Below are 25,087 nucleotides of genomic sequence, written 5' to 3' on the forward strand. Positions count from 1 at the left end.
TGCGCCTTTTTCTCTTTAATGCTCTCGAGGCATTCCGTCAGTTCCTCGTTGTCTGCTCCGGTCGCTTCGATCGCCTCAATGATCTCCGGCTTTCTCTTTGATTCGGCAATTTGGAGGCCCAACAATTTGGCCAAGCTCAATAATTCCGGCTTCTTTAGTGCCTTCAAGTTCATGGCTGCCCTTAGTGCTGCTAAACCTTCACTCTCTACAACCTTGACGTATTCAAACTTCCGTCAACGGTTTAAAGAAAAATCACCGCAATGTACTTTCCAAAAAATACGTAAAAGCCAAGTGATATCTCAGTGGAGAAAAGCCGTGCACTCACCATATGCAGTCATGATCCAGACACCTTCCTTCCGAACGTTGTCGCCAGGACGAAGAGGCTACAATATCGTAGTTGTCATCCAAGTTGGGGTCTCCAGGATTCCGTATCCCAATCGCTGCCAGTCAGTTTGTTGCGTACTCCAGGGTAACGTACCGTACTGCTACCGAGAAGCAGCGGCGCCTGCCTATCGAAGCTCGACCGACATTTCTTATTGGGTAGCGTGGCGTTGTCAGTGGGCTGCAGGCATCCGGTAGACCATGGCGACCGAGCAAGGGCGAGACGATTTGCTAGTGCGAAACTTGCACGGTTTATTCAAAGGTAGTTGAAAGAAAATAAGAAAAGCATGAAGTATATCAAAGTACATTTCGGAGCCCCTTAAATAGGCTCTCTACAAGTGTGGGCGGGATCTTGCTTCCGTCGATGACACGTGACAGGCACAGAGAGTGGGCCCCTCCTCCTGCATTACCGAGCAAGGAAAGGAGAAGTCAACCCTCATTTCGACGCATCCTGGTACAAGGCCCTTTTGTGCGCAAGGTGCCTGACGTTGACCCTCGCAGGAGAAGTCAACCCTCTTTTCGACGAATCCTGGTAGAAGGCCCTTTGTGCGCAAGGTGCCTGACGTTGATCCTCGCAGGAGAAGTCAACCCTCTTTTCGACGAATTCTGGTAGAAGGTCGGGCGAAATTCCTGTCGCCATGTGGTGTCAGACGCCAACCCTAACAGGCCTCAGCGCTGACGGCCCGTATATCGCTGCACGATGGCTGAAGCGATTGGACGGTCGAGGCCGAAAACACCGACGACGTGTAAGCCTCTACACCGCCAGCGTCAACGTAGGGAAGCTATCGCTCGCCGTTCCCATCGCCCAGCGGGGGCATCGCATCTATTGCTGGGTAGGGCGAGTAAAAGTAGGCTACAGTTATGTCTGCGGGCCTGTTGCGTAAAGCAGCAACCAGTACCAAACCACTGGCGTGATCGCGAGAAACGATCCGACGGCATTTCGTTTAGCAGTAACCGAAGCTCCTGGCCATAAGGTATGTCTGGAGTGTCTGCCAAAGTGTCTGAGAGCCTTTGTGAAAATTTCAAAGTCCGCGATTCGACTTATTTACGTGATTCACGACATAAGCAGCACACGAGCGAGCGTCTGGGGTGATCTGAAGGCCCATATGTTCGTGTCGAGTATGGAGGCGGCCCACATATTTAATGCGTTGATACACTTTGCTGCACTGTTCCTTTGATACGCAAGGTCGGGCGCGTCACGCTAGCGCAGAGCACAGAGACGTATTAAGTGCTCGTCTTTAAGTATCCGGCGCCGAGGTGCAGCGTGTGTCAGAGCAGCACGTTGTTCCTACCTCTGGGCACATAGGCGTGCCCGCCTTGCTTCAGTGCAACTAGCGTTTCGTCGGAGCTCTTCGGCCGTCGTTGTGACGATCAGCGGGGGCATGATAGTGCGAATCAGCACGTGGCGCACGTGCTGTTACATTTCAGGGTGTAGAAACACCGGCCCAGCAGCTACTACTGGGGCTAGAACGAGCGGGGAAACGCTGGCGCAGGCGCGCACGATCTGGACAGAGGACCTGCACCCCTCCATGGTCACGAAGATGCGGCGGCGCTGCCATGAAACGTAGTTTATTCAGCGGAACGCACTGTAGCGGCTCTCCCATTGTATGTGGCACAGCCGGCGCGGCATTTTGGCAGGTGCTTTCGGAATGCCTTTGTTGCATGGGCGGTTGTTCCAGTTACAAAGACGGAAGCATGGTACACGCGGGGATTATCTCTCTGGCAGTGCGTCTTGTGTAGAGACACATGGTAGAAGGTTGAAGTGTAGCTACACGTAACCTGCCGATGATAGTCGCTTGCCGCATGAAACCTAGCGCCGTGGCATACGCGAAGGCCTGCTTGCACTACCGTCCATTTATTGTGCTCCAAACATTCCGTCACACTATAGATTCCGCGTTATTTCACGGTAAGCTTGGTATGGACAATGCAAGAATGATGCGTACTTTTGTGGGAGGCCCGTTAGAGGTATTTCCTACTGCAGTGTGTCACACAATGCCATGTGTGCACCTGCAGTGAAGAGGCACAGCTGAACACACGCGACGTGAGCATGCTGTTGCAGGCGCAGACGCGAGCATGAGCGTTGTAGTCCGGAAGCATGAAAGTATAGTGCAAACGCGTTGGGGAACGTACGCGGGCGAAGTAAAATGCGCCGCGTAGTCAAGTTACGCACGCGTGAGTGTAACCGGGTTGCGCTATTGTTTTAAATTTGCCTACGTCTGCAAATATACGAGACCGTCATAATGCAGTAAACACCGTTAGGTGTCGTGCAGGCAGGTTTTCGCTATTCGGTATTCCGAATTCCGAATTATGCTTTTCGGTATTCCCATGAGTATCAGACTTACGTAACTGTGGACTAACGGCACACAACTCTGTCAACGTGCGTTTTTTCGGTGCGTACTTGTGCGAATGACGAAAGCTGTGGTAACGGCATTCTCACAGGCATGATTGTATTTGCAGCTGTGAGCAAGGCACGGAATTGTGTGCAGTCTTGTGTACATATTATTACGATATCATCGAACGATGCTCAAGAAACGAGCTGCCGCGAGAACGACGATGAAGGTACCTCTCTTTCAGCGTCTTTCAAGGTACGCCTGTGTTAGCCTTGTAGCACTAATACAGCGGCTCATGCACAACCTCGCAGATTTAAGTTGGCCCACGTGGTGTCGAACCCGCACATTAAAAGGCATTTGAACCTCGTTGTTTCCGCCGCACGTTGTCACATCGCGAGTGTGTGATGTATTGATGAGACATGTAGTGAAGGGAGTGTCACACGGTAAATCGTGTTATCATTGTGCAATTACGTATCCAGTGAAGATATGATGAGTCACAGTTTCTCTCAAAAGAAGAACCATCCATTGCGATAGCAAATTAGTAGACAGCTATACGAAGTAAGGATATTGGTTTTGTCGCCCGTATAAACATGGAAGCCTTTGCTCACTAACTAAATTAACAAGCACGGTTTCACGCTTGCACAGGTAAACATGGGCACACCTCGCTCAACTACCGCGGAAACTTACGATCAAAACGCTGCAATCGAGAAGCGTGACAGCAGCAGCGAGCTAATTGACCTTCATTCGGCAAAAAAGGTGAGGCGTGCAGACAGGACTCGAGAAGAGAAAGTGTTCGTGTATTTCACCTCTCTTGTCTCCTGTCAGCACGCCTCACCTTTTTTGCATAACGAATCCTTACCAAATAGCTCAGCTTTCTGTCGTTCTAAGAATTCACCTTCGTGCTGTCTCTCGCTGCAACGCCAACGAAAAGTCGAAAGGACATCGCGTACGATGCTACCGGCACTCCGTGTACTCTGTCCATTTCGCAGATCGCTTGCAAGATACGGCACCCGCGCGACCGCGCCGTAAGCAGCAGCCACCGGAGTAGGACGCCCCGCTCTCCCTCCCTCACCTCCTATTGTGCCTCGCGCGCGACAGAAGACGGCGCGATTCCGCCACGCCGTCCGTCGCGCGCGCCACACTGAGCCGCCATCGTCGGCTGAGCCTCGCGAACTTTGACTCGCGCATACAGCGTACGGCGCTCGTTGAAGATGCTATCGTTTTTGGAATTTATGCAGAACATCAAGGCGACGGCGACGGCAGAAATGCGCTTAGAGTGTCCATATAATTGCTATCGCAACAAAAAGAGAAGGGACAAGCCAGGGTTATAGTTCTTTTCGTTAACAATTTTTTCAGCGGCATTCCTACTGCCAGTTGCGCATGCAGCAGGAATTTGTCTGAATAAGCGTGCTCGAAGTAAGAATCGCTCTAGTGTAATTTCACATCGACAAAATTTCAAGAATGTCTTGAAAGACCTACCAGAGGAACGTTGCCGCAAAAATATCTTAATGCTAGTGCATTGTATGCCCCTTTACACGAAAATCCGTCGGCGTCGGCGTGGCCGAAAGATGATACCAAAATTGCCTCGCGGCGCAAAGAGTAAAAACGCATCAAGAATGCTCGAATTGACATCAAATTTCTCAGGGGGGGTTTCTGTAAACGAAGTAAATTAATGGCTTCGAAAAGGAAATGTGGTACAATTAGGTCTGGATGGGAACTGACCCTTGGCCTCCAGGATTCGAGACGAGCACCCTTCGCCGACGCCTCGGCGGCTCCACGGTTCTAGCTGAATCAAGGTGCGCCTATAGTGCATGCTCTCATGAGTCTGTTCAGGCGTGGAAAGTGCGCGTTCATGACATTCCTAGATCTACGAACGGTAAATACTTTCGCATTCCCACATGTAAGAAGTCTTTAGTGTCTCTGCCAGATAACGTTTTTTTTTTATTTAACGCAGCCTTTATATAACGTAGAACGAATTCAAATTCCCAAACTTTACGAAAAAAATTGTATACTTGACAGATACGCTAATTGCTTCTCAGAACAAAAAGAAAGGTATATCTGTATAAACAGAAAACGGTCACATACTCCATACGGCGATGCATCTCTTCGAAGCATTTCGATCCTATCTTTCATTGGATGGAGGTGCCGAGAAACAACCACCACATGTTCAAGGGCTGCCACCTGAAAAAAAAAGGAATCACAATTCAAGGCGTGTGTTTGTCACCGACATAGGAACTGATATTCAGGGCTTGAAACGTTCAGGCAGATGATGATGATGATGATGATGATGATGATGATGATGACCTTGATGAGTTTGGCGCTTACCTACTCGCGGGGATTGGCCAAGAGTCAGGCAGACTTTGCTTATGTGTTGAGAAAATGGAGGTAATTCTCTAAAATTTTGTTATATGAATTTAGCGAGGGAAAATCAAAACGGTTCAGTAGACTGTCATTCTATGAAGAAGAAAAAAAATCTGTAATATATAAATGAGGCAATAGAGGAGGAATGAAAAGAATAATGCGGTCATAAATGAAATAGGTTTGATTCAATAATAACTTTTTCTAAGGCGAAGCACACATTCCTGTGTGAGTGCCCAAGCACAGACGCTCCGAACGACAGCAGTACCGGAGTGTTCAATGGCAGGCAGAGCTGTCGCACTGTAATTTCTTATGTCATTTTCCTTATGGAGGAGAAACGCCGGCATTCCAGTAAGTAGTGCTCAATCGTCTCTAATGCTTTGCAATAATGGCACAATGGGGTTATTGCCAGACCAGATCGGTGCATGCAAAAATTTAGAGGTGGGACTCGACAACGTAGTCTCGTTAATGTGACTTCCGTTTGTCTTGTTTTGCAACATTTCCTGCTCCAAGGGAATTGTAAGTGGTGTAGTTCCAACGATGATTTAAGGATTGATTGTGATGTTAAAAGAATGTATCTTCTGAACCTGACGGACGTTATAAAACCCATCCTTGTAAGAATGGGAAGCACCGAGCCGCTGATAGAAGCCTTGGCCAAGCTGTCTGCCACCTCATTCATAAATATGCCTTTGTGCCCAGGTACCCATATTAATCGTAAACGTCTCAAATGGCTTGGAGCCAGTGAGTACAAAGTTTTCAATATGTGTGACTCGCCGGGAGCAGTAAGTGAGGTGCACAGCGACAAAAAATCTGCGATTATTACCGCGGTTGTCCTGGAAGAATGAAGCTTTCGTAAAGCTAGGACAACAGCTAGGAATTCCGCTAGGTATATAGGAGTGAAGTCGGGAAGCCGAATAGAAAAAGACCAGTCCAGTGATGATGAAAAAATTCCAACTCCTGCCTTTTCCTCACTCTGCGAAGAATCCGTTGCTATTATTACGTTAGTGTGGAGTTGATTCAAGTGATCCTGGAGTAAGCCGTTAGGAATATGCCAGGGAAGCTGCTTCGCATTATTTGGGTATAGGTCCTCATAAGTAATAACTAGTGAATTTGAGATGCTGTTTTCCGTGATTACATCATTTATATTTACGACTAACAGATTCAATAACGATTGTGATACAATGACTTGTGGCGTGTGAAACCGCGGCCATCTGACTCCAAAAAATTGGGCCTGTTGTTTGATGAAGATGGATTGCGATCTTCTTAGTGGGTATTCACAGAGCCTTGTACATGTTTGAACGGTGAGCATTTTAAATCTCATTTCAAGGGAAGGTAATCGTGATTCCTTGTAGAGCACAGCGTTGGCTACAAACTTTGGTAGCCCCAGACATAAGCGAAGCGCTTCTCGTTCCAGCAAAGCTAGTGGGCGTAGCTTGTAAGCCGCGGCGCCGGGGAATAACACGCAGCCGAACTCTAGTATAGGTCGGATATACATGCGGTAAATCATTATCAGTGTGTCTCTACGCATGCCACATTGATAATTGCTTATCCTGCGTAATATTCCCATTGCACGGGAAGCTTCTGAAGTTATACGTTCAACATGCTGACGCCAATCAAGATTTCCGTCATAAATAATTCCAAGGTACTTGATCTTTTCCACTTGTTGGATAGTGGAATGACGGTATGAAAGGGATATCGTAACTGGCTCTTGTAGGGGAAAGACAAGAACGGCGCTCTTATTTACATTAAGGGATAAGCGAATACTGTCCAGCCATGCTTCTAGCTCGCATAAGTATTCCTGTAAGCATTCGTAGAGTGACTGAATACCACCTGCTGAAGCAAAAAACGCTATATCATCAGCGTAAACGTACGTGCTTACATTCTGATGATAGGGAATGAAGCTGAGTAGGATGTTAAACAACAGCGGGGACAGAACTGCGCCTTGAAGAACCCCGCGCGTTTGTCTGAATTTTCCCAATGAAATTCCACTTTGTGCACAGTAAAACTCCCTGCCCTGCAAGAATTCTGCAGTCCACGTCACAGTAGTCTGGCAATCCAATATCCTGCATCCTTTTTATTAATTAAGGGTATTCCACAGTATCGTATGCTTTAGAAATGTCTAATGTGACTAGGGCAGCATATTGTTTTTGGTAACGAGCCAACTGAATTCGGCTTTCTTTGGCAGGGGCTCAATAATTCTCTTGTGGACACAAACTTAACCATACGGGCGTTTAATAATCTTTCTATTAATTTTACAAAATTTGATGTTTGAGAAATAGGCCGAATATTGTCCAGGACATACCCTTTGGTTTGGTCTATCAGCAGAGGGGTCACCTTCGCAATTCTCCACACAGGAGGGAACCATGCATGTTGTACTGAGTAATTTACGGCATCTAACAAGCCGTTAGGAGCGACTTCAAAGAGAAGTTTAATCATCTTGGTAGTGAGTCCATCGGGACCTGGGGCTGCAGCTGGTAAACAAGAAACGGCTTGGGACAATTCTGCCATGGAAAACTCTTTGAAATCTTATGAAGTGCCCTGTTCGTGAGGAGAAAAGGGAAGAGATGTAGCGAAGCGGGTTTCTAACCCTTGCGCGATTACATTTAGAGCGTCGGCTTTTTCACTTGTGGTTAAAAATACCGACTCCCAGTTCAAGGGGCGTGGAATCATTTCTTGCGATCTTATAAAAACCGAAATAATGCATGCTTATTATTTGCTTTTGAAAGGAATTCGAAATGTCGGACATTGTAATCGTCTTTTGCGTTACACACCGTTCTTTTAAATGTTCCAGCAATAAATTTATAGTTGCTCCAGTTTTTCAGAGATTGGCTATGCATGGATTGTTTCCATGCAGCCTTACGTCGCTTGTAGTCCCGCGAGTAATCTTCATTCCACCAGTTTGTAGAAGCAGTGTTTTTGCGTACCTTTAACTGAAACTCTGATCTTTTGCGCGAAGTATTATTGATTGAGCAAAAATCCTCAGCTTTCATTGGAGAATTTTCCATTGATTTAAAAGTGGTCTGCAAGCATTTTTTTAAATGTACGGTAATCCAGGAAAGAGTGGATTCCAGCCTCCACGGTGGACTGCGGAACTACCACTTCAAACACAACAGGAAAATGATCGCTGGTTGTCCCGACATTCACCGTTTCCCAAGCGGATGTGGGAAGACCTGTACCTGAAAATGTAAGATCCAGCAGAGATCTAAACTGTCCGCGAAGAAACTTAATTGATCCCGAATTTTGACACGAAAGGTTATTTGTGATTGCCCAGTCCCACAGACGCTTTCCGCACAGGTCTGTCCTGGATCCCCATGATACATGATGAGAGTTGAAGTCACCTGCCACAACTATATCTTTACCGCATTTTGCCATAACGGAGTCTAATGGCTGGGTATCCTGCCATTAGACATATATTGACTAACGAGAAAGGCCTATCAGGGCGAGTAATTTCTACTGCTAGAATTTCACATTCTGGAGACATCAGCTGGAATGATATATTTGCCCTGTGGCAAAACATACTTGAGACCATAATTAACAGTCCCCCACCTCTAGATGGGCGATCTACGCGAAAGGACCTAAAATTGCGCAGAGAAAATTGTTTTTCAGGGGACAAGCAGGTTTCTTGCAGTAAAATTAGATCTGGAGAAATTTGAGAAGATAGAACGTTTAAATCAGTAGAAGCAGCGAATACTGATCGGCAGTTCCACTGCAACACCCTCACCTACCTTCCAGTGATGAGAGCACCGCAGAAGCCACAGCCTCCTCCAATATATTACTTTTCGGGTTGAATTCAGGGAGGATTTTCTTGGATTTACTAACTGAGTGTGAAGTGGTAGCCTCAAGGGGAGAACACCTCCTTTTATGCGCCCTCACGTCAATTTCCATGTTTGAGGTACCTTGATAATCAGAGTTGTCTGGGCTATTAGTTGCCTTGGTTGAAGAACCTGGAACAGGCCTGACTTCCTCTATATGGGTTGCGGACGCGATCGCCCCATTTTCCTGAGAATGGTTTAAACAAGCATTCATGTCAGAGCATGATGGCAGAGAAGTAGCACTCGGTAATATTTTTTCTAACTTTGAGGATACCAGTCCATTAAAACATTCCGTGACGCTTTCTACTATGCGCTCCATAATTTTAGCCATAGACTTTTCAATAGCTTGTGCGATTACCTCTGACAGGCTTCCATCAACGACAGCTTGGGGTCGTGCTGTCACACTCGCATAACCATGGGCTCTTTCTTTTACCGCCACAATTGCCTCTTGGCGTGAGCAGCGCCTCTTGTCCATAACCTCAATTATTTGGACTTCTTGAGTTCTAGCAGGGCAGTTTGAGAAATCAGCTTAGTGGGCTCCACCGCAGAGGCAGCAAGAGTCCGACTCGACCGAGCAATTACTAACGGAATGGCTCCCGCCGCCAACGCAACAACGAAGGCTGGATTTGCAACCACCCATGCTGTGACCATAGCGCCAGCAATTGCGACATTTGACGCGAGGCAAGCGGGTCCACTCTGAATATTAGAGGCCAGACATTTATCTCAGTAGGGCAAGACATACCTGCAAACGTGGCAATTACTGACTCAGTAGGGACACGTGTATTGTCCACCATTCTGTTGCACCGGTAGACAGCAATTACTCCAGCCGCGGAGAGCTTTTCTAGGGTCTCTGTCGGACTTAAGGAGGAGTCTACACCACGAACTATTCCCTTAGTGCAGGCAAGATGCGGGGGAATGAAGGCACTCACTTGCATCGATCCAAATGATGAGCACTTAAGTCGTACACACACGCCTGGTCTGGCGAACGGCAAACGATCCCACCTCTGCCAAACTGTCGCACATCAGTGATGTGCAAGTAGTAATGCGTTGCCGCCTGAAGTTCCGCCTGCACTGCCTTCGGTTTGTTGAGCCGGATGGCTCCTCCATGCAGAGGCACCAGCGCCACAGGAATGCTGCTCAGCCCACTACGAAAGAAAGCTTCAAGAGGCATTTGATCAGGCGTTAGTGAGGCCGACCAGGGCGGATATCGCCCCGTGCCGTCCCCTGGAGAACTTATAGACATTTGTGGCACTATCTCCGTATCAGACAATGTAAATTTATCTTAAAACCCTGCTTGGTATCTGCAAAGCTGGACTAAATCCGCCCGACACTTAGCCAAAACCCCGAAAGCTCACTGTTGCGATCCGAACGGTCAGGATGATGATGATGATGATGATGATCATGATGATGATGATGAAGAAGAAGCCTCGGGTAATGGCACAAACCCACTGAGGGGGATAGGCCACGAATCGGGTGGTAATATGACTCAATAAATAAAATAAAATAAATTGGTTAATAAATAAATAACACGAAAAAATAAAGGAAAACAAATAATCCAAGATGTAAAATAAACTATGAATACATGAGATGAAGTATTGATCAATACTATAGTAAGCCTTGCGTAGATAGGAATGTTAAAAAAAAGGATATACTTAAACTTGAGTAAGGTAAATTATGAATAATAATAGTAAGATTTGAAATGTGAATTTGTGCTTTTACTTTTTGAATTTTCTAAACTGCAGTAGAAATAAATCAGTTCTTGAAACTAAAAACTATGAACAAGGCATTCTTTTTGTGCAACATAGGTAAATATAAATGGCTAGGCGAACGTTCCTGTGGCTATATCCCAAAACTGTTGCTCCAAGGGACAGTATAACAGTGCTGCTTAAAGGTAATCCTAAATTTTGAAGTGGAATTTATAGACATAGTTTTCGATGATTAGAAAACCACCGGCATGATAATAAAAAATGATCTATAGTTTCTGGTTCATTGCAGAGGTAGCATAGAGGGGATACCGCCAGACCACATCGGTGCAAGTAAAAATTAAGTGTTGGAATACGGCAACGCAGCCTAGTAAATGAAACTTCAAATTGCCGGTTAGGACACCATTGCCGGTTCCAAGAATAATTTAAGTGTAAAAAATCTGAAGATTTTGCTAATGATAAAGCTTTTTTGTCCTCGCTCAAAGAAAATTGCCGATATCTGGCTGCAGTAATATGCGCACTTGCCGGCAGCACAAATAGCGCAGGACCTGCTAAAGAAGCTCTTGCTAAGGAATCAGCTCTTTCATTAATATGAATGTCTCGGTGGCCAGGGACCCATACTATATGCACTAAACTTAAGTGAGGTGGAGCTAATGAATAAAACGTGTTTCCGGTTGGCGACTTTGTAGACACAGTAAGTGCGCGGCATACAGATAGAGAATCTGTGACGATAATAACTCCTGCAATATGAATGGGTAATTTCCGCAAGGCAAGAACTATTGCCAGAAGTTCGGCATGAAAAACTGATGTGTAATCTGGTAGGCGAAGTGAAAAAGACCAATTGAGGGATGGTGAGTAGATACCCACACCTGCCTTCTCTTCACACGAAGAAGCATCGGTCGCTATTACGTTTATTTTGAAACGGGCCAAATAATCTTGTAAACGGTCATTCGAATATGTTGTGGCCAGAAATTTCGCATTGTGTGGAAAAATGTCGGCAAATTCAATTTTCAGTGACCCCGGAGGCCTATGGAGCGGAATTATTTCTCTAAGGCGAACATTTAAAGGTGCTAATTGCGCTTGCACAAATACAACTTGCGGGGTATGGAACCGTGACCACGTGGTCTCAAAAAATGTACCTGCTTCACTAATAAATGCATATTGTCCACGTCGTAGCGAAGAATCATAAGCTCTTAAGTAGGTTTGAACCGTAAGCATGCGGAATCGTGTGTGAAGAGTAGGTAGGCGCGCTTCCTGGTATAATACGTTATTAGCAACGAATTTAGGAAGACCTAAACATAGTCGAAGAGCTTCTCTTTCTAACAGGACAAGGGGCCTTAACTTATATTTTGCACTTCCGGAGAATAAAACACAACCAAATTCTAGAATCGGTCGTACATACATACGATAAATCATAATTAATGTGTCACTTCGCATACCAGAGCGTCGGTTACTGATTCTACGTAGTAAACCTACGGCTCGTGTCGCCTTCGTTCCAATATTTTCTATGTGAGAACGCCAGTTCAATTTTCCGTCATATGTGATACCCAAGTATTTAAGCGACTCTACCTGAGGAATGGTTCTCTGTTCATATACTAATGATAACTGTAACGGCCTGGAAAGTGTAAAAATAAGGACTGCACTTTTGTTTACGTTTAGTGACAGGTGCAGGTTGTGAAGCCACGTCTGTAGAGTACAGAGGTACGTTTGCAAAGACAGGTGAAGGGAATTGATTTCTCTAGCTGTCGCGAAAAATGCAATGTCATCTGCATAGACATACAGATTCACATCCTGGTGCAGTGGTACTGAACTCGTCAACAGGTTAAATAGTATATAGGAGACAGAACAGCCCCCTGGGGCACCCCTCTTGTCTGATCGATCATTCTTGAAGAAAAGCCGTTTTGAAAACAATGAAATTTTCTGTTTCTTAGAAATTCAAAAATCCTTGCCGTTATATATTTCGGAAAATTGTAGGACTGTAATGTGTCCAGCAGTAGAGAGTACTCAACGCTGTCATAAGCTTTTGCTATGTCAAGTGTCACTAAAGCGCTAACTTCTTTTCTATGCTGAGCAAGTTGGATGCGGCTTTCCAAATCTACATGCGCACACCAAATGGAGAGACCGGGCCGGAAACCTATTTAACTTGGGCTCAGTAACAAATTTTCAGATATATGATCCATAATACGATCATATAAAACTCTTTCAATTAGTTTTACCATATTTGACGTAAGAGAGATAGGCCTAATGTTGTCAAGGTTGTAGCCAGCTCCTTGTTTTTTAAGCAGCGGAATAACTTTGGCTGTCCTCCATTCTGGTGGAATCCAAGCATTTTTTAGAGAATAATTAACTGCGTTGAGAATTCATCAGAAGACATTTCAAACAACATTTTTAGCATGGCATTGGAAATGCCGTCAGGACCTGGAGCTGAGGCAGGCAGACATCTAAGGACATTACAGAGCTCTGACACTGACTTCCCGAAGTCAGCGATGGGAGGTCTTAGTGGCCCAATCGGCAAACGTGATGTTAAGCGTTGCGCTAAGCCCTTTCCTATGAATTCTAAAGAAGCAGATAACTCGCGTGGTGAAAGTATTATAGATTCAGTATTCGCTGGTGTTGGCATGAATTTTCTATATCGAAGGAATCTGAACAGAGCTTTTTTGTTGCTGGGCTTAGAGAGGAATTCATGATGTTTTACGTCATACTCGTGTTTGGCATTCGAAACTGTTCTCTTGAACGCAGCAGCTGCGAATTTGTAATCACTCCAGTTACTCGGGCACTGATTGTAAAGTAATTTCTTCCACGCGGCTTTTCGTCTTCTATATTCCCGCGTGCAATCCGAATTCCACCAAGGAGAGGTAGTATTTTTGCTTATCTTAACATTAAATTGGGACTTTTTAAAGGAACTTTTTACTACTGCGCAAAGCCTCTTGGCTTTGATGTCATTCGGTAGCGTTTTCTGGGTACTGAGTACCGTTTTCAAGATACTCTGAAATTTCTGGTAATTGACAAAAGTACGCGTCGGAGACTCCAGGGGAATAACAGGGCAGACAATGTCAAACCTAATAGGTAGACGGTCACTATTTGAAGCTGAGTCGACAGTAGACCAGGAAGTTACGGAAATTTCTGAACTGGCAAATGTTAGATCCAATGCCGATTTAGAAAGACCCTGAATAAAGGTAGCTGACTTCGTGTTTAAGCAACAAAAATTTTGATTAATTGCCCAGTCGGATAATCGCTTTGCACATGAGTCCGTTTTGAAACCCCAAGACACATGATGCGAATTAAAGTCTCCGGCTATCACAATTTCTTTCCTACAAGAGTTGACAACGGTATCGAGGGAACGAGCATCATGCACGCCTGTGGGAAAATATGTATTAACTAAGGAAAATGGGGAACAACCAGGAATAGTTACATCTATTGCTAGTATCTCACACTCCGTAGACATATACTGGTAGGAAATTTTTACTTTGGGGCATATTTTAGTTGCTATCAAGAAAACAAGTCCTCCGCCTCTCGATGGACGGTCCAGTCGAAATAAACGATAATTTTGTATATGAAAATCTTGCCCATTGGAGAGCCAAGTTTCCTGCAAAAGGATAATGTCGGGAGAAAGTTGTGAGCAAAAATATAATAAATCAGTAGCTGCAGAAATAATGGAACGGCAGTTCCACTGTAATACCTTTAAATAACCTATGATGAATTAATGCCTGCTTTAGAAACCGCTTGCTCTAAAATACTGTCTTAAAATATCTTTCTTCAAAAGACTGTCTACCGTACTTTGTTGGTTTTGATTGAGAGTCATAGCTGGAAGAGTTAGGATTAGAATCTGACTTGGAAAGACTATCTTTCACAAACTTTTTGGTTTTTGAGTGCGGGACAGAGATTGATGAGTTATCGTTAGGTGATCTTGTGCGTTTAAGAGTCGGGAGGTTCATTTCTACATCCTGGTTGTTTTCCGACACTGATCCAGACAAGCAGCCGTTGTCGGTCTGCTGAATTGAAGTTGATGGCCTCGCATTGTCTGCGTCTTGTACAATAACTGATGAGGGATCCATTAGTTGTTCAGCATTCGATGTTAGGGTCTGTGTAATAATCTGCGAGCTAGCATTAGAACTCGCTAAAGGACTGAAAAGCTGAATCATTTGTGATGTCAACACTTGAGCTAGAGTCTCCGACAGGTTTGATGTTAGTCGTTCCACAGCTTTTGACAACGCCTTTTCGACCGCTGTCGCAATAGAATCGGAAAGGGCTGAGTCTGCAACCATTTGCTGACGGGCTGTCACTCCTGCATATCCCTTAGACCTCCCCTGGACCTCAACAAGAGCATCACGGCGTGAGCAACGTCTCCTTTCAATTAAATCTACAATTTGCATTTCCTGTGATCTTGCAGGTCAGTCCGAGTAGTTGGCCGAATGACCACCACCACAGAGACAACATTTCTCTTCTTTGGAGGAACAATCACTAAAACTGTGGCTGTCTCCACAAGCACGGCAGCGGGGTGCAGATCTGCAGCCTCTGACGCTGTGGCCAAATCGCCAGCACTTGTTACATTGCAGAATGCGTGGAGCTAGAGCTTCTACCTTGTAAATTAGGGGCCAGACCTTGATTTCTGTTGGCCGCATCGTTCCAGCACATGTAACTATGACTGACTCTGTTGGTATCTTCTTATTATCAATCACTCGACTGCACCGGTAAACGGAGATGACGCCAGCTACCGAGAACATTTCTAAAATCTCCTCAGGGGTTAAAGTGACGTCCACCCCTTGTACAATGCCTCTGGAGCATGCGAGATGGGGTGGTACGAAACAGCTCACCGGATGGGAAGCGAATGTGGAACAATTCAGCAGTTCTTTGACACAGGTGTGGTCTGGCGAGCAGCATAGTATGCCACCTCTGCCGAATTGATGGACCTCTGTGATTTGACGGAAGTGGGGTGAGGCCTTCTGCAATTCGCCCTGAATCGTTTTTGGGTTTTTCATATTGATCGTTCCTCCGTCGGTCGGCACCATGGCCACAGGAACAGTGCCGGCTCCACTGCGAAGAAAAAATTCAAGCGGCAGCTCCTGAGGAGCTACCGAGGCTGACAACGGGGAAGCCCCGTAGCCAGGTGATGCTACAGACATCAAGCAAGGCTAACACAAAAACACATTAGAAAAAAATATATATATAAAGGTTATGTGAAATTACAAGCTGACCAAAGAAAATACCAACCGATACTTGACCTAAGCCCCCAAAGCAGGAGAAGCCAGAACCGAGGAACGCGATTCCTAAGCGCAGAGCAAGCACAGCCGCCACGTCACCCAAGCTGCGACCCAAGCTGCGACCTGCGAACGGAGACGGGGCAGAACACGTCGTGAGACAGGCGTTGTTCTTCGCCACGCGGAGGATGATGATGATGATGATGAAGAATCCTCAACAAATGGCACAAACCCACTAAGGGGGATAGGCCACGAATCGGGTGGTAATATGATTGAATGAATAAAAGAATTTGGTTAATAAATACCACAAAAAGTAAAATAAATATATAATCCAAGATGAAAAATAAACTGTGGATACATGAGTAAAACTTGTGATCAATACTATAGTAAACCTTGCGTTGATAGGAATACTTAAAAAATAATAAATAATAAAAGGAAACCTATACTTAAACTTGGTTAAGCTAAATTTTTGAATAACAATACTAGAAGGATTTAAACGGTGTACTTGTGCTTCTATTTTTTTTTAATTTCGTAGACTGAAGTCGAAATAAATCAATTGCGGAAACTAAGAACTGTTAACAAGGCATTCTTTTTGTGCCACATAGGAAATTATAAATGGCTCGGCATACGTTCCTGTGGCTGTATCCAAATACTGTTGCTCCAAGGGAGAGAATAGTAGTGCTGTTTAAAGGCAATCCTAAATTTTGAAGGGGAATTTCTAGACATAGTTTTCGATGAACAGAAAATCGCCGACAAGATAATAAAAAATGATCTCTAGATTCCGGTTCATTGCAGAGGTAGCATAGAGGGGATACCGCCAGGCCACACCTGTGCAAGTAAAACTTAAGTGTTGGAATACGGCAACGCAGCCTACTAAATGAAACTTCGAATTTCCGGTTAGGACACTGTGATGTGTGGTGCGCGACATGGTGCGGTGATCGGGACGGTCAGGAGCAGACGACGCTGAGTGCACGCGCGCCGATGTGGAAGAAGGAAAACAACGACGCCGAAAAGCGTCCGGCACGATGATGATGATGAAAACGTTTTATTTAAAGAAAAAAAAGGGAGAGGGGAGTTAGAAGGGTGGTCGGTTTCCTATTCCGGAATTCCGTGGTGGTGGTGGTGAAAACTTTTAATTGCTGCAAGAGAGTTTGGGAGCCACAGAGTGGCCCCGCTACATGGTCGGCGTCCCTAGTCCGGGACATCGCATGACAATGCCCCGTCTCTCGCCCGTTTCACCAGAGCCCTTTGGGACTCAAGCGAGGAGCAGTTGAGGAGGGCAGTCTCCCATGCCTCTCTGGAAGGGGTAGGGGAAGGGGGGAGGTGGGGATTTTGAGTACATGCCCACACCATGTGGAAGATATCACAGGTCTCCCCACAGTGCGGGCATCGCCCATCCGTGTTAGGATCGTAATGCTTTAAGATTGCAGGACAGAGCAGAGTACCTGTCTGCAGGCGCCTTAAAGTACGCTCCTCCGTCTTACTCAGCCCCTTGGCAGGGGCGGGAAAAGGCGGTGGTTGTCGCTATAATGCGTTATTATTTCCCTGAATCGCAGCAGCGGCTGGTTAGTCTCCGAGCCAGAAGAGCTGGGATGAGGAGCCCGGTAAATAAGCGCTCGGGCAGTCGCGTCAGCGGCCTCATTACCTCGTACGCCCTGATGGCCAGGAGCCCAAATGATTCTTTTCGGTGTTGGATCAGTGGCAGTCCGTCTTAGAATGCAAGCAGCTAAGGGGGAGATCTCTCCAGCCAAGTAATGATCACATGCTTTTCGGGAGTCCGTAATGATGATTCTCGAATTGGCGTGGGCGGCAGCAAGCGCTATCGCTACTTCCTCGGCTCGCATTGAATTCGGGGCTCGAAAAGAGAGTCCATCGACGTGCATTTCCTGGTGAACAACAGCGGCCGTGTAAAATCCCGTGGGCGACGGCCCTGCTACGTCTACATAATATACACCGGGTCGGGAGCCGTGTTGTCTCTCAAGAGCCCGAGCCCGCGCTTGTCGTCTGTTTTCGTGCATGTCAGTGTCCATGTTACGGGGGAGCGGGGAGACCCAGAGCATATGGCGCCACAGTACTGGGATACGCTCTGTCTTCTCTGGAGTGCAGTCGTGTTGGATGTGTAAGCGGTTTAGCAGGCGGCGCCCAGGGGCCGTCTGCATGAGCCGCGTGTCTTGGTTCCCGAGGTGGGCCTCCCGCAGCTCCTGGTAGGAGTTTAGCACCCCCAATGCCTTCAGTTTGGCATTAGAGGTAGCCACCGGGAGATCCAGGGCTCGCTCGATCTGGCTAAGGCCGCCGCCCTAGCTCTTTCCACGAGGGCTCGCTGGTCCTTGAGGGTTGAGCTGGACAGGGCTGCCTCCCATCCTTCCCACGTTGGCTGTTTTATAGTTTCTAAGGCACTATTAGCCTGGCAGGCCCATACCATATGGTACAAATCTGCTTTCTGCCCGCAGAATTTACACTCGGCCGAAAAAGATTGTGGCTCAATAGCATGTAGCTTCACTGGGTTATTAAATGACAGGGTTTGTAACCTTCGTAAATGGCATTCTTCTGTAATGTTGTAATACGTCTGCATAAGTTATTAATGGCACTGGGAAGTCCGAGTCTTCGGGGAGGGAGGAGGAGGGACCCCGGGGAAGAAAAGCTCGGGCGGCAGCGTGTGCACGCTCGTTTCCCTCTATACCCTCGTGACCTGGCACCCAAATCAGCTCTTTGCGCGAAGCGAAGACCCCAGATTGTTTGAGGATCCTGCAAGCTAGCGGTGCAATTCGGCCCCGCGTGTAATTTCTATATGCAGTTTGCGAGTCTGTAATGATGTATTCTGAACTAGGATGCGAAGCCGCCATGGCGATCGCCGCCTCTTCCAATTCTGCAATTACCCCGTGCCGAACAGAAAGTCCATTGACCGTCTGCCCTTGATGCACCACCGATATTGTGGAGACTCCTCCCACCGGACCTGCAGCATACACGAAGAAGGCCCCCTCTAATTTAGAATAGATCTGGTCCATCTTCTTGGCTCTTGCCCTCCTCCTTGCTTGATGATATTCTGGGTGCATGTTTTTAGGAAGAGGCAGTGTCGCGAATTTGCCCCTCCACTCTTTCGGAGCGTCTTGTCTTGTTGCCGTATAGTAAGGACAGCCGATATTTAGGTCCTCTAGTACCTTGCGTCCTGTTTTCGTTCCTGCCAATCTGGCATATTGACTTAATAGGTGGGCCTCAATTATCTCATCTGTTGTATTGTGCGCCCCCAACTGCAGTAAGCGCTCTGTAGATTTTTTGACCGACAGTCCTAGTGCCTTCTTATATGCTGTTCTGATCATGACATCAAAATGTTTTAAATCGCACTTCCTCATCCGAAGGTACGGAGCTACGTACACAATTCTGCTGAGTATAAAGGCTTTGACCAACCGAAGAGTGTCGTTCTCCATCATCCCTTTCGTTTTATTGGTGATACGTGTGATCATTCGCATTACTTGTTCGCATGATGTACGGAGTTGAGTAATCATTGCTGCGTTGACACCCTTGTTGTTAACCAGTAATCCCAGGATACGCACTATCTCCACTTCAGGGATCGCAGCGTCGTGCACCCTAATTTTGACCGGGGCTTCATCTTCTCGTCTGCGCATGATTAGAAGTGCCGATTTTTCCGGAGAGCAGCGCAGTCCGCACTCCTCAGCATATTTTGGACTGTCGAAGCAGCCTCTTGGAGCGCCTCTTCCATCTGCCCCAGACTGCCCTTCGTCACCCAGACCGTGATGTCATCTGCATAGAGGGCGTGCCGAATTCCCTCTATGCGATCGAGTTGCTCAGGCAAATTTATAAGAGCAATATTGAAGAGCAGAGGGGAGAGGACGGCTCCTTGTGGCGTACCCCTGGTGCCCATAGGGATTGGCTGGGACCTAAAATCTCCAATTTTTACATGAGCCTGTCTAGTAGGAAGTCTCTGACGTATTCAAAAGTCCTTCTTCCACACTGTGTCTTCCGCAGGTTCTCCAGGATCTTTGAGTGCTTCACATTATCGAAAGCGCCCTTGAGATCTAGGGCTAAGATGGCTCTGCTACTGCGTTTGTTGGGTGGGTCAATATCTTGAGCTGCAGCAGTACGTCTTGCGTGGATAGGCGCTCTCTGAAGCCAAACATGGTGTGGGGCATGTAATCGTTTTCCTCCAAATACGCTGAAAGTCTGGCGTGCACTGCTTTCTCCATCAGCTTGCCGGCACATGACGTGAGCGAAATCGGACGGAGGTTGTTAATATTTACCTCTTTGCCCGGCTTAGGGACAAAGCTGACGTCTGCCGATTTCCACGCCAGGAGCAGCTTGCCAGCTTTCCAGCACTCATTGATATAATCCGTCAGCTGGCCTAGCATCTTCTTGTTCATGTTGGCGAGCAAGCCGACTGTAACTTTGTCCTGTCCTGACGTCGTACCTCTTCTCATAGTTAGTAGCGCCGCCTGTATTTCTTCTACTTCGAAGTCTCTGTCTAGTTCTGGATTATCTTTGCCTTCATACTGCAACACAGGCTCGTCATCTTTGGTCGTACAGAGGTATTTGCTCGTCAGGGCTGCCACCAGCTGCTCATCCGTACCCTCATAGCCGTGGAGGGCTCTCTTAAGGTTCCGCTGCTGCTCTCCGCTCGTCTTGCTGGGTTCGATGAGGCATCGCAGGAGGCTCCACGTAGACTTGACGCCAAGCCCGCCTCTTAATGAGTCGCACTTGGTTAGCCAGTTGTTTTTGGCTAAGGTCCACGCGTATTCCTCCGCTTGTCGTGTAATTTCAGCGATCTTGATTTTAAGCTTGCGATTGTGTTTTTGCTTTTTCCACCGTCTGGTGAGGCCTCTCCTGGCCTCCCAGAGGTGGAGAAGGTGGTTGTCGACTGCCGGGACATCCTCTGAGGTGTGCAGCGTTCTCGTAACTTTCTCTCTGGCAGCTAGAAGTGACTCAGCCAATTGCTCATAATCCTCAATAGGCGAGTCGAGCTGAGGACCCTTGGACTCTCGAAAAAGCGACCAATTCGTAAGCCGAGCTTGACCCCTGTGTTTACGATGCTTGTTGTGGTCTAGGCAAATTCGGAGTATATAATGATCACTGCCTAAGGTTTCGTGCGTATTTTGCCACTCGCAATTTTTAACATTTTTGACTAGCGTTAAATCTGGGCATGTGTCCCTTGAAACGCTATTGCCTATTCTTGTAGGATGCTGCGGGTCCGTCAGAATAGTAAGAGCCATATCCGATATTGCTGCTGCCAGTTTCCTGCCTTTTACGTTTTCGTTGTTGTAACCCCAAAGAAAGCTGTGCGCGTTAAAATCCCCCACTATAATGAGAGGCGCAGTTTTTGCAGCCTGCATTGCTTTTCGAAAAATTTCGTCAAAGACTGCTGTCCTGTGTTTAGGGCGGCTGTATATGTTAAGTACGTACGCCCCTTTACTGGAACGAGTGTTAGGGAGGATGCGAATAAACACATGTTCTATTTCAGCATTAAGTTCGAGGTCTATAGTTGAAGCCGTACTGTCTTTATGTACAAGTATGCAAGTCGAAGTGTTAGTTTGATGCGTACTGTACGACCTGAGTTTAACTGCGACATTAACGTCCTGTAACGCGATTACATCCGGCCTCTCATCTAGACAGTCCACATACTGTTGCAGAGATTCCCGCTTACGTTTAAAACCCCTGCAGTTCCATTGTAATATTGTTAACTTAGTTTGACGAGCCATATTGCAAGCTGGAAGAGGTCAGTCCTTGTTCTTTACTCAGGTCAAGCGCATCATCGGACGCAATCTGCCTGGTGCCCATTTTTCCTGTCAATCTGGGTGTCTTAGTGCGCGAGCATTCAGCGAATTCTTGTAACTTACGGTCAATCCTAATCTCTTAAGCATGGAGTTTTGAGAGATGTGGCTCTAACATTTTATGAATTGTCTGCTCTGTCATTCCTTGTAAGTTCTGCTCAATTTTTTTGCTTATCGTCTCTTCAATTCTTTCTACGCTAGCCTGTAGGCTTGGTAGCATGCGACATTCCATTTTCTCGATTTCCTCTCGCATGCGCTTTTCCATGCTTTCCATCCATGAACTGAATTTATTTGTAATTGCGTCCACATCTGCGCGTGTCGTACACTCCTCTGTCGAGGGTGCAGCCGCCAACGCTACGCTGCCGCCCGACGCTCCTCGGCCGAATTCTGACATACGAGGGGGTGACTTAGTCGCACTACCTGACGGCAGCGGGGGAGGGTTGTCCTCCTCCATCGCCTGAGCTGAGGGTACCTGAAGTGCTCTAGAGTTTCCTGTATCGTTCGCTGCAGTCTTCTCTCTAAGTTGTTGTATTTCTAGTTTGAGCCTTTCGTTCTCAGCCCTAAGTTTCTCATTAGACAACGTGAGGGGAGGGGAGGCAACCACACTGGCCCAGCTCACCTTGTTGCTGCTCGTTTTGTTCCCGGGACTGTGTTCTGGCTCTGGCCCATCGTGCTTGTCTGCTGGACGACCGCCTCCTTTAGGGCCCCCTCGGAAGGCTCCTGCATGCGGTCGAGGCGAAGGGGTCGCCCCCTGCGTCCGAGCTTGCAGGTCGGTGGCTTCGCTCCCTCCAGCGTTCCTGGAGTGATGTTGCTGACTGGCTTTTCCATTGACGGGCTTCCGCTTGGCCCCAGTTCCAGCACCGCCTCTCCTGTATTTTTGCGTGCACTGAATTGATCCCGTGGCATGAGGGCCCCCGCAAATGAGGCAGCTGGGTTGACACTCGTGGCCCTCTTCTAGATCCGTCTCGCCGCAAGCCTGGCATCGACCGGCCTGTGGATTAGGGCAAACATCGGCGCGATGTCCGATCGTGCCGCAGCGGGGACAGGCTGGCGTCGTCTTGCGGTAGAGGCGAACCGGCACAGCTTCGCCCCAATAATAAACATTGAAAGGCACCCTCCGGCCGTCGAACGTGATCGCTGCTACGTTGGACTCTCCTAATTTTCGGACTCCTACTACTGGAGCCTCTGGCGAATAAATGGCTTGAGTAATATCCGCTTCAGTGGCTGTGGGATCCACTTGAATAACACCACGGCTTGTGTTGTCCGATGACTTGAGGTAGGCTTGAACCGCTCGGGCCTGTCCGCCGAGTTGGAGCTGTCCGATCGCAAGGACCTGACGAATAAGTTGGGCGTTCTTGATGCCAATAATAATTATATTCTGGTCCCAGGCCGGCCAAACAGCGAGCGCCTGCGACGCCCGCGGAATGCCAGCAGCAGCGTACGTTGCTTCCCCGATCTGGTTGCTGCCCTTAAATTGTGCGAGGTTCAGAGTTCCCTTTGGTTTGATGATGACCACAGCGTCGTCCGCTCCGAATTTCGGCATGACTTGTGGCTTCCAGCGTTTACTTTGAGCGTGCTTGCCAAGAGCCAGAGTGGTGACGTGGCCGTCACTGCCGCCACCGTGGCTGCGTTGATGTTCGGAACGGGCGCGCGTCGAGGTTGCTCGCTCCCACTGTTCTAACTTTTTCTGGATGGTATACTCCGTAGTTTCATCAAAAACTGGCGTCTCCGCGGTCGAAAGCTCCATTTCTCGCATGCTGTCTGGGTCATAGCCCCGTACGAGAGCCATGGAGGCCGCGTCTGGTGCCGCGTCCGCGGCTACCGCGCCTACGGCGTTCGCGTGGTTGAAGAATAGAGTCCCGTATAACTGCAAAAAATTGGCCCACCTGGATAATAATGATGTTCACGGGTTCCTGGTAACTTCACGGATGTAGTCCAACTGGTTTCGGGTGGTGCAGAACAAATGTTTGGCGGCAGGACATCGATTCGATGGAGCCGACGTGAAATGCGTCCACTCTCCTTGACAGCTCGCCCGCTTCTACCCGTCCGGCACGAGAACGCGCGGCGCATGAAAAACAACAAAACGAAGAAAAGCAACCAATTAGAAAAGACCACGGGGCGTAAGGCAGCCCATCCGAGAATGCCAAATCGGCCAGACCAGAAGAAGAAGCGTGGTGCGCTGGCAGAAAGAGAGGAGACGCAAGGAGACGCAGGGGAGACGCCAGGAGAGTTCCAGGAAGCAACGGCAGGAGGAGGTCAACCACCGGAGCGGGCGTTGAAGACGGGCCGTCGGGTTCCCGACCCGAGCCACCAGGACTTCACCCGACCGGGGCCTCCTGCCAACCTGTTCCTGTGCGGCGCCCGTCTACCTGAGCGAGCCGCCAGCTGCTCAAGGCCGGTGAGCTTCTGCGCCAGTGGGCAGGACGAGAACAGTCGGGCTCCGGGCCCGAGTTCTAAGCCAGCTACCCGGCCAGAACGCCACCCCCGTCTGTCGTGCCGCCTGCTGCCCGAGGCCGGCGTTCGAGCTTCTGTGCCCGTGGGCAGGGCAAGAGCAGTCGGGCTACGGGCCCGAGCTCTACACCCAGCTGCCCGGCCAGAACGCCGCCGCCGTCTACTCCTGCCACCAAGCCGCCCGCTTTACCTCGCCTAGCCAGAGCTGGCGCGCTCCTGTCGCCCGGTCGGTCAGCTTGCATCGCGACCTATGGTGAGACCGGCGCCACTCCTTTCGCTAGCCTGTCGCCGCGTCGCCGCGTCGAGACTGTTACGCGTCCCTGCCCTCGTGGCAAGCCCGGACTCGCGTACTCGTTAACCGCATGCTAGCCCCATGTGTGTTTCTTTCTGCGATTATGTCTATTTGAGTGTTTCTTTTATGTGTTCTATTTTCTTCTACTTATTCTAAGCTTTTTTTGTTTCATTAAAAGTTTGTGTGTGGGTTCAAACCAACGGCTTTGTCCTCAATTGGTTTCTCGGAGGCTCCGCCTAAGAGAACCGTCATAACCTTTTGAGTGCACGAACCTTTATCCCATATTAGGGTCACCACAGACACCAATTCCGGTTTCAAGAATAATTTAGGTGCGAAAAATCTGTACATTTTGCTAATGACAGGGCTTTTTTGTCTTCGCTCAAAGAAAATTGTCTATATCTGGCGGCAGTGACGTGCGCCGTTGCCGGCAGCACAGATAGCGCAGGGCCTGTTAAAGCAGCTCGGGCCAAGGAATCGGCTATTTCATTAATTTGAATGTCTCGGTGGCCTGGGACCGATACCATATGAACTAAACTTAAATGAGGCGGAGCTAATGAATAAAACGTGTTCAATGTTGTCGATTTTGTAGACGCATTAAGAGCGCTGCATACAGACAGAGAATCTGTGACGATAGTCACTCTTGTAGTATCAACGGGTAATTTCCTCAAGGCAAGAACTATTGCCAGAAGTAAAGGGACGCACCTTCGCAATTCAACTGCTTCAGCAGTCCCCGAGCAGCGGCTGATGATGATGATGATGATGATGATGATGATGATGATGAT

General features: G+C 47.8%; 1 protein-coding gene across 7 annotated transcripts in view; it reads right to left on the reverse strand.

Annotated features, from left to right (window-relative positions):
• Nucleotides 1-24,245, reverse strand: part of LOC142575428 (uncharacterized) — a 43,393-nt gene extending 19,148 nt beyond the window's left edge. The window contains exons 1-4 of one of the 7 annotated variants that reach the window (XR_012826645.1): nt 22,182-23,534; nt 15,796-15,908; nt 15,495-15,618; nt 4,811-4,892 (exon numbers count right to left, since the gene is read on the reverse strand). Coding sequence is in view for 4 of the 7 variants with exons in the window: in XM_075684795.1 (XP_075540910.1) it covers nt 15,852-15,908; nt 22,182-23,351 (1,227 nt within the window). In the remaining 3 variants the exon portion in view is untranslated. Of the gene's footprint in view, nt 1-4,796; nt 4,893-9,810; nt 14,917-15,494; nt 15,619-15,795; nt 15,909-22,181 lie in introns of those variants that run through there. The other 6 variants (XM_075684796.1, XR_012826644.1, XM_075684795.1 and 3 more) reach the window with 6 other exon arrangements.
• Nucleotides 24,246-25,087: the final 842 nt, after the last annotated feature.

This window comes from Dermacentor variabilis, chromosome 3 (assembly GCF_050947875.1).
Source record: "Dermacentor variabilis isolate Ectoservices chromosome 3, ASM5094787v1, whole genome shotgun sequence".
Lineage (NCBI taxonomy): Eukaryota > Metazoa > Arthropoda > Arachnida > Ixodida > Ixodidae > Dermacentor > Dermacentor variabilis.